General features: G+C 41.3%; 2 protein-coding genes across 2 annotated transcripts in view; one reads left to right on the top strand and one right to left on the bottom strand.

Moving 5' to 3' along the window:
- LOC118104383 (C-type lectin domain family 4 member E-like) overlaps window positions 1–7,740 on the top strand; it is a 14,575-nt gene extending 6,835 nt beyond the window's left edge. The window contains 1 exon segment of the mRNA XM_047344224.1: window positions 7,711–7,740. Within this exon segment, the coding sequence (XP_047200180.1) occupies window positions 7,711–7,726 (16 nt within the window). The 3' untranslated portion in view covers window positions 7,727–7,740.
- LOC118104373 (zinc finger MYM-type protein 3-like) lies at window positions 3,397–4,158 on the bottom strand. Its single transcript, XM_047344126.1, has 3 exons — window positions 3,897–4,158; window positions 3,600–3,808; window positions 3,397–3,505 (listed from the first exon to the last, which is right to left on the bottom strand). The coding sequence occupies exons 1-3, from the start codon at window positions 3,988–3,990 to the stop codon at window positions 3,449–3,451; spliced, it is 360 nt and encodes a 119-aa protein (XP_047200082.1). The 5' UTR covers window positions 3,991–4,158; the 3' UTR covers window positions 3,397–3,448.
- Window positions 7,741–9,420: the final 1,680 nt, after the last annotated feature.

The raw sequence follows: 9,420 nt of genomic DNA, 5'->3' as shown, positions 1-9,420 counted from the left end.
CAAAGGAAGCAGAGCTTCAAACAATGTTTTAGAGTTTCGACAACTGCTGAGAGAGCTGTGATATTTGATGTGTGATATGTGACGCTGTGATATATGACTTTACTGGTGCCAATATGTTGATAGGATGATTTTGCTTGAGCAAAATACCTCCCACCTTTTAACAACCAGGTGGCTCAGATATGGAACAGTATTGCCTTAGATGATAGACATCACTATTTAGAGATGCAATGTTTTTAACTATGCGAATTCTCTTCCCTACATCAGTAGGATAGCCACATGATTGCGTAGCAGTTTTTCTTAACTAAAGAGAAAAAAGTTTTTTCTCCTAGTTTAGAATTAGATTTTAAGAGATAACCAGCTAATTATGCAGGAGTGATAGTTGTTTGGTGATAAGTTCAGCATCAAAGGATGCAGCAACTGAGATAACCAAGTGGGTTTACGACTGTGTGATACAATAGAGGCTAAACCACTCCCATCACACTATTGTGCATTGACTGAAGAATGCAAATATGCTAGTGACAAGAGTGTCAAGAGCAACACTAATAGCAGGTTTGCATGGGGGTGGCAAATGATTTTGGCCGAGTTGATTGAATAGGAGATTCATGAACCTATTTCACTTCACACTCATCTGTGTGCTGATAGATGCTGTGTTATTATGCAAACTGTATGCAGTCTGCAAATGAGGAGAGCGATAAAGATTTTTAATGATAAACTTAATGTAGGTTATAGGAGCTATAAACAAAGGTCAATCGCAATTAAATAATTTTGTAAGAATACAGATTTAATTTACTACGCTTAAGGAATAAACTGGTTGGTGGATAACAGTTGTGTTTGGTGGTTGACAGACTTATGATGTGGGTCAGATGGATGATATTGTTTAACTTATGTATGTTTCTTCATTAGTTTGAATTGACACATGACTGTAGTCAGTGTGTCAAAAGGGAGGAATATAGATATAGGATATTGGGTGTACAAAAACAACACTCTAAACAATACTCAAATAAAACTTTTTTATCTGAGTCGTGTAATTGAATTACAATGAAAATAGGTAAAGAAATCCAGATTCCACAAAGTGAACAATCCACCACCAAGCAAACAGTTTGATCATTTATAGAGGAATTTGATAAAGATTAAATTAAATTGAGTAAGTTAGATAAATAAATAAATACTGTCTTGTTCTTGTTGACATGTATGCTATGCAAGTAGAAGCTTTCCCCACATCTAGACAGGATTCTTCAGCAGTGGCGCAGACACTGCTCGGAGAACTCATTCCACGTTGGGAAATTCCAAAAAGATGTCCACTGATAATGGTACACCATTTGTAAGCACAGCTTTAAGGATGCTGGTGAGTATGGGTATCGACACGAGGCAACATCGTGCTCATCATCCCGCCAGTGGCGGGCAGTGGAAAGAAACAAACAGTGGAAGGAGACAACAGCACATTGAAAAACGAACTGGTAGATATTGTGTAAACCTATCCCTGTACTCTTTAAAATCCACAGGCAGGTGATGGACTCCCTACCGAAATCCATAGACAGGAAACTGCATGATCTGAGACCAGGAGACAGGATTGTGTGAAGGACGTGATGAGGAAACCAGGAGAGCACGCCGATGGAACGAGTGCAAACCAAGTGCCTCTCACCACACAGACGGAAGTGAAGGTCAACCTGGAGACATGCAAGCCATTGAAGGAGGATTTCCGAGCCACGAGTGGATTCTACAGGACGGAGCGCGGCGGTGTCAGTGTGCGAGCCTTCAGCCTTCAATTGTTTTGTGTTTGCAAGCAAGGAGAGGTGTGGAAATGATTAGGCCACACGTCTCTAATCTCAAGAAGAGGCAACACTTTGAAGAGGGGGTTGGCGAGGGCACTGCTGATACAATAGCCCCCAAGGGGGAAAACAACGACACCTGATGGGACGACTGGGATGCAGTTCGAGGGAAAAGATGGTTTCCTGTTCATGAACACCGTCATCGCCGCCCTGCCACCAATAATATGGCATGTGAAACCTTGGCAGGAAGAAAACCACAAATATAACCTGAGCATCAAAGTCAGGACAAAAGGAGAACTCATGTTCGACTTCCCTGATGAACTGACAAAGCCTGGAGAATGCATGGTTTGAGACCATGAAAATATCAGAGACCCAAGCTCATATACAGATTCAACTCATTGTGTGTAATCAAGAGATGAGAGTTCCACAGTGTGAGTGTCTCCAGATGAAAGGTTTTGGAGGACTTGCCCCGGGGGGGGAGCACTGTGAAGAACACACACAAACAGATGAGTTTGCTCTGGAGATGGAAGATTAACATCTTTAGAGGGGGGCTGGGTTTTCCAACTCTTTCTCCCACTGTCTAGGGTCAGGAATGACTCTGCATCACAGAAAGGCTTTGAGAAAAGATGCTAGCCAAGAAGGTGTTTGTCACATAATCAGGACGAATTGTGGCACATACACAGTGAACATTTTTGACAATATGATGCATATCGTTTCAAATTTTAAATGACCTATTGTCCAGAGAAAGAACAAGGACACTTAGATTCCTGAAGGGCGGAATTGATGGTCACGCCTACTTTTGAATGATTGCAAAATATGTTATTGAAGTTTGTTGAAACCTATTTGGATTTTCATGTGTGTACTAGTGTTGTTGAACTGTTGTATTGTCTTTTGAGTTTAAGACTATGGTTATTTCCTAATCAAGTCTATGATTGGACGATATGTTCAACTTCCTGAAACTCATCTATCCTGGATGTTTCCTTCCAGGATGATGAGATGGTATAAAGATGTATAGGGATATTGAGCCTTTAGGCTCAAAGGGGAATTGTAATGGCAGATTTGCATTTGTGTAATGTTTAATAGAAGAACAGATATGTATTTAGAAGAAGTAGATAACAAATGTCTTTCTGTGACTTAACTACGGGAAGTTGCAGAAGGAAGTGTTTATGGCCCTCACATGTGTGTCTTAGCAAATGCTTCACTGCAGGGGTTACTTAGTGTGTCTGATAGAGATGGGTGAGGGGAACTCTGCATTGTATACAGGACTGGGGTCTTTGATGTTGTAAATCTAGATAGGGGATCTCGGAGACAGATTGTCTCACACCAGAAAGGCACACCAGGGGGTGAGACGGAGATCTGAGACAGGAACTCTGCCCAACCTGGTCAGACATCAAGAGACTGAAGTATACCTTTGGCTCCTCAAGGGAGGGGCTTCTGATTGTATAAGTGAAGTGATTCTCCTGTGCTCTGTGCTCATTCTGTACACGTCACACTAGGTGACTGTGTGGGGTGAGCCCACCTGCAGGTGTTAGAATTGAACTTTCCTAGAGACAATGTTATGTGTGTATTATTATACAATAGAGTATCATTATTAAACAGAAACTGCCACCACAAGAGGTAGAACTCACAGAGTCTGACCGGGCAGTGGAGCGGGTTCTCCGGGTTCTCCGTGTTCTCCATCATCTCCAGGGAATTCTCCACGTTATCTTTCTTACGTTTTGTAGCGGGAACTCCGTCTGTGTCAGATAAACATGACAAAGCAAACATAAGAGGAGGTAATAAGATGTAATCTTCTTCATCACTGTTGTATCTTCACAGTCGTGTTGGCACCTGGCGGAGCTTCAGTCGTGGATATGGGCGGTAGAAGTGCAGGGAAGTGGTCCGGGTGTGGTTCAGGTTGGTTCTGGTGCAGCAGGTGAGCTGGGTGAAGGACAGCTGGCGGTGCTGCTCCACCGTGGTGAAGCCAAAGTCCTCGCAGCAGAAGAAGAGCAGGGTGTTGAGGAGGACGATGGGGGGGTACGCCCCCAACTGGACGTAACCTGCCGGGGAGAACAAACAGGATCTCTGAGTAGATCCGAGTCGATCCGAGACACAAAATAACAGATAAAGACCTGGACGTTGACTCACCAGCGGCTGTGACCGAGGGTCTGAGACGTTGGAGGATCTTGGTGAACTCGGTGGTGAACTGGCTGTAGATCACGTCACTGAATATGTTCTCCATGCGATCGTTCTCCAACAGAACCTGCAGACAGACCCTCGTGCATGTCGGCCATCGCCTCCTTCAGCTGCGCGCTGGGAGCCATGTCTGCAGCGGAGGAGGAACTTTCACCGGGTCAGTGAAGAGTCGAGAAGCCGGAGACAGCGGAGAAGCTGGCTCCCCACTGGAAGGGCCCCTACATGAATTTATTTATGAATTCAGAAAAAGAGAGCAGATTTATTTTAGCTCCAGTGAATTTAATATGTTTCCATAGTTTTCATTGTTTATATTGTTGAGCATAATCTGCTTAAATTTATGTTATTTGTGGACAAACTATAAAATATATATCGTATACAAAATGATTGGTCAAAATTCAAAGTCTTGACATCAAAATATTCTTCAAATACTAAAAGTGAAAGTACTAATCATGCACAAAGGGAACACTTCAGAGTAATGTATATAATTGTATTTAAAAATTGTGAGGAAATTTGTACTTGCACAAAATAAAACCTTCATCACTTCCTTTGTAAGAACATTCAAACTGAATAACATCACTCACGTCTGAGGCGTCACTGTTAAAGAAAACAACAAATATCCGTTTGAACAAAACTTGAGGAAGTGAAATATCCTAATGATCTGGTCTGGAGGAACTACACGTCTTCTTAGAGCCTTCCAACTGTTTGAGTCTGACAGGAAAGATTAGAACAGTTTTCGAGCAGGTGTCTGACAAAACTAAATTTATTTCCAAATTTATACTCACTGATGGTCCCACAGCAGGAAAATGGCTGAAGCTGAAGTTCTTTACTCTGATATTAAGTTCACAAGAGCGGGAAACACAGATGGTGAGTTTTAAAGTATAATACTGAATACTAGAGTGTACATTGTTTTATATTATTATTTATTATTAATTTTAGATGTTCAAAACAGTGAGTTGTTCATTTGTAAATTGTTCATTTTTTCATCCCAGTCTTGACTCGGTGGACTTGACTTCCCTGTTTTTCCATTTTGTAAAACTGAAACGTTCCAGAAGTCTCCAGGATTCGTCCGTTGTGTTTTTCTGTTTGACAGAAACATGAACACTTTTAAAGCAGAACATAAATGTACATATATGTATATTTATGTGTTGCAGTGGCCACACCCTCTACAGATGAAACCACTTATTCCGAAGTCAAGATCTCAAAAACTCAACGACCTGCAGAGCTGCCTGGTGGGTGATAAACTGCACAAAACTATTTTAACAATCGTGTCACACGTTTTTCAAAGGAAATGACAAATGAAAAACTTTGTATTATACGAAAAATATACTGCAGATCAAATGATAATGGACATGAGTTAGTTGCAGCCATGTTGTTGTGGATAAGAAAGTAAAAATAACGTTCCTGTCCTAAATCTTGAGTTCAATCACATAATAAAATGTGTTTTCTGCCTTTAAATGATTTTGACCCTCATGTAAACTGCATCAGTTTGAAGCCACTTCTGTGAATAAATGCTCATCGTTAGTTTGAGTAAAAAGGAAGTTCAATTCTACTTGAAAGATTAAGAGAACGTGTAAAAACTATCTGCGTGTGTTTCCTGTACAAAAGTGTGAGGATAAGTCAGTGGTGTGAAAAAAAAAAAAAAGAGGAAGTGACCAGGGTATGAAAGGTCCGAGAAGTAACTTGTAGTCAACTCAAGAAACAGTGGAGCCTTCTACTTCCTGTAAGCTACACTCCTTCTGGTTTTTACAAATTCATCTTTAATCTGTTAGGGTTGATTTCTATTTGGTCGTTGGTCGACTAGCAAAAACAAAAGACATGAAAGTGGGACTTCATCTTTAAAGATGATTATGAATAGTAGACATTTATCTCCATCGTCTTTCTCTTCTGCTGTTGGGCAGGCTCCAAACAACCTGCAGCATCAAACAGGCGATCAGGGTCACCATCGGAGGCGAGGTGGCCCTGCAATTCTCAGTGTTCTCTGGCAGCTGCCGTCTGCAGCTCTTGGTGTAACCCGTGAGTTTGGTTCCTGAAAGTACATTTGCAGAACAGGTCATAAATCTGTCCAAACCACTTTAGCAGAATTAAAACTTTTACTTTTAGATTTTGTTTTTGTAGATGTAAAATCAACAAATGGAGATTTAACAACATTTCAAGTTAATGATTCTCCTGCTCGTCATCAAGAACCCAGCTGGTTTATCAAATGAAGCTTTAACCTTTACTGATGAGATTGTCTTTTTCTAAATGATTTATGGAGTCACTCAAATCAAACTACAAGAGGAATGTGAGGCAAACATCTCACAGGTAAACTTCTTCATTTTGTTTCTGAAGGTTTTAAGGTTTCATCCACCCAGCAAAGGTCACTTTTTCTTAGTAGTTTCTTCACATTTCTGCTTCTTCTCTGTTCAGACGATTCTGATGAGCGACTGATGAAAGTTACAGCTGTTTAACAGAAGTACTCAGTAAGACAGAACCGTGCAAAGTGGAGCAGACAAATAAGCCTCCTCCAGTAAGATGTAAGTCACATTAGCATCTCTGATGATGATTAAAGAAACAGTGAAGGACTGACGGATACAGTCACTTCAGCTTGTCTCAATTCAGCGGCTGCATCCTTCCAGAGGGGCCCAGCGATCGACCCGACCCACGAAGGAGCGTCCTGGTGGGTCGTGAACAGAAAGGAGGCGTTCTCGTCTACAAAGGATTTTCATGCTCGTGTCTGCCCTTACTGCTGTTACCTAGCAACACAACTGAACTTAGACAAGATGAGAAAGTGTTTATGCCCCTTGTTTTATTTTAACATTTGTCCCATTAGATGTTCAGTTAAATTAAGCGTGATAACGAGAAGCATCGGACGTCTCAACGCCTGCCGGCACCATCAACCTTTTGAAAAAGGGTTTGTCACCTAAGTGCAATGAATTCTGGGATAGGTTGGGACGGAAGGATCCACCCGTTGGAGCCTTTGTTTCTCTGGAGTTAGACGGATGCATTTGTATTTCCATTTGAAGGAGCCTCTGATATGGGACAGGCGTAGTCACTGCCCTGAATTAAGACACAGCTATTGACTGTGGCTGCAGTTGCAGAATAGCTGCCTTGCTCAAGGGCAGTGGCCACCACCCTCTCAAACTCAAAGTTTCATCAGTCTTTCAAAACTCTTCACATTCAAAGTCACTGCAGCTTCCAGATCTAAAGTAACCAGTGATTTCCCTTTGCTGTTATCTCTCAAGATGAAGCATATCCGAGTGCGGGACGGCTGGGAGCCACATGGAGGAAGGAGTCTTCTTCTTCTCCTCGGTTACTTTAACCTGGAATCAGGGTAGAAGACAGTACACATCAAGGGAGAGGAGACCTGGTTGTGATAAACAACAGAGAGGGAGCAGGTATAAAACACTGCTGCAGAGTCGATATTCTCATATTTTATCACATAAATCACAGATAAATCACCTTCTTCTCTTCAGGAATTCCTGGAGTGTAGACTGAGAGAAAAATGAACAAACCTGAGGACAAGTTCTGGATCGGACTTTGACGAGCTCAAAGAACGAGGGTGAATGGCTTTGGAGTGGACAACACGACTGGATCAAGGTTTGTTATTGAGAAAACACTTTTTATCATCGGCGTCAGTATGAAGAGTTTTCATGGATCAGAGTTCTGTGTTCCCAGTTTGGCAGCGTTTTGGCACAGAGAGCCAGACAACCGTAATCCTGATGGAGGACTGTGCGAGATGGGGAGGAATACCCCAGTCTGGGCCGATATATGCGAATCGCCTCAAAAGTATTTGTGAGAAATAGGGTTGCAAGGGCGTAACATTTCGGTAAATTTCGGAAACTTTCCATGGGAAGTTAAGCTGGGAATTTGGGAATTTTGAAAAAACTTTTTACCGCAAATTAACGCTGAGCAATAAAACGTCATTCAAAACTCTATTTTAGATGTATGGAATGCAGCACACGCTGCACGTTGAATTTCAACCCTGCACTGTGCATTTCTCCATCACATGCACAGATAATTCCAACATCCTGCACACTACAGCTATTGAGGCCACACTACTGCATTAGCCCAAGGACTAGTCAGGAGGTTTTGATGATATTACACAGGAAAATATATTACATGCTGATTGGGGTGTTGATCTGTTCATCTAGCCTATTTCTATTCATTTATCCATCAATTGTAAAATATTTTTAAAGCCCGATTACAATTGTTTGCTTACTATTTATATCTCTGGCATTGCATTAGTGTTTTTACAAGCTTTTTCTCATCTTATTCTACAGAACAATGCACCACGTGCACTATCTCGTGTGTGGAGACATTTCACCCCAGCCAATGTAGAAGGAAAGGCTGTACATTTGCAAATACTGTGCAGAGACCTATGTTAAGAATGCCACAAAGATGCAGAAGCATATAGTCAAGTGCCCAAAGTTTCCTCAGGGCTCAAATCAGCTTATGACAAAACAAAATATTTATGGCCTTACTAGCCATGTGACAAAGGTAAATACAGTTAGTATAAAATTACCCACAAAATATCCAGTTTATTCCCGTTAATTCCCATGGAAAGTTTCCAACTTTGAATATTCCCGGAATTTGCAACCCTAGTGAGAAACCAGAAGAAGCATGAGCCTGAAATCCAGTTGGATCAGATTGAGCTCGAGTCCTCAGCCACTTTCACAAACTGAGGCATGATGCTTTATTAATGAAGATCTTCTCCAGACATAAACAACTTTGAATAATATCTAGAGTCTCATATGTTCTTCAGTTTCCTTATTATTTTAAAGTGACGTCTACTCCTCCCTCATATAAAATCTATGCATATTAAATATTATATATAATATCTCCATCTTTCCTGTTAGTCTATTCTGAGTGTTTGTGTGAGAAACTAGAGATTGAGAACATCTCCAACCTCCCTCAGGAAAAATGTTTACTGGCATTTATGAATGTGGGGAGAAGTTATTTTGAGTCATTTTCTCATAGACTATAGACACAACCAGTGGGTCGCCCTCTCTGCTGGTCGGTTGAGAGAATACAAGCTTCAGGCACTTCTGCATTGGCTTCTCTTTCCAGACCTGGAGTGGTTACATTTACACTCGATAGTTTTGCATTAAAATGTAGATGAAGAAATGCTCGTTTCGCTGCGAGTGAGGCAGAGATCCAAGTCTTTCTCTATCCGGAGAGATGGGAAGAGAAAATCAAACATAACTTTTCAAAACTTTCTTCTTTATTCCAAATAAAATAGCGCAGATCTCAGGTCACAGCATTTAGAAAGTGTTGACATTCAGCAAACTGAGAGGAAAACAGAAATAAAACATGAATGTGTGACTGGAGAGAAGTAGTGCGTCAGAACCCGGAAGTCTTGATGAAGATGTCTCTTTTTACAGTTTCCATCAGAAGAATGTCTTTAACAACTTTAACAAAAACATGTGAGCATTAGTGTCGTCTGTTGTCGTTGGGCGAAGCTCTGCGACCTTCTGTCCTGCAGCTCTCGGACTGTGAG

Source organism: Hippoglossus stenolepis, chromosome 17 (assembly GCF_022539355.2).
Source record: "Hippoglossus stenolepis isolate QCI-W04-F060 chromosome 17, HSTE1.2, whole genome shotgun sequence".
Lineage (NCBI taxonomy): Eukaryota > Metazoa > Chordata > Actinopteri > Pleuronectiformes > Pleuronectidae > Hippoglossus > Hippoglossus stenolepis.
Note: the sequence above shows the minus strand (reverse complement) of the source record. Positions and strands in the feature narration are given on the sequence as shown.

Coding starts and splice junctions, on each gene's coding strand:
- LOC118104373 (XM_047344126.1), bottom strand. CDS start 3,990: ATGGAGAACATATTCAGTGACGTGATCTACAGCCAGTTCACCACCGAG. Junction 3,809..3,896: donor ACCCTCGGTCACAGCCGCTG/GTGAGTCAACGT, acceptor TCTCCCCGGCAG/GTTACGTCCAGTTGGGGGCG. Junction 3,506..3,599: donor CACGACTGAAGCTCCGCCAG/GTGCCAACACGA, acceptor TATCTGACACAG/ACGGAGTTCCCGCTACAAAA.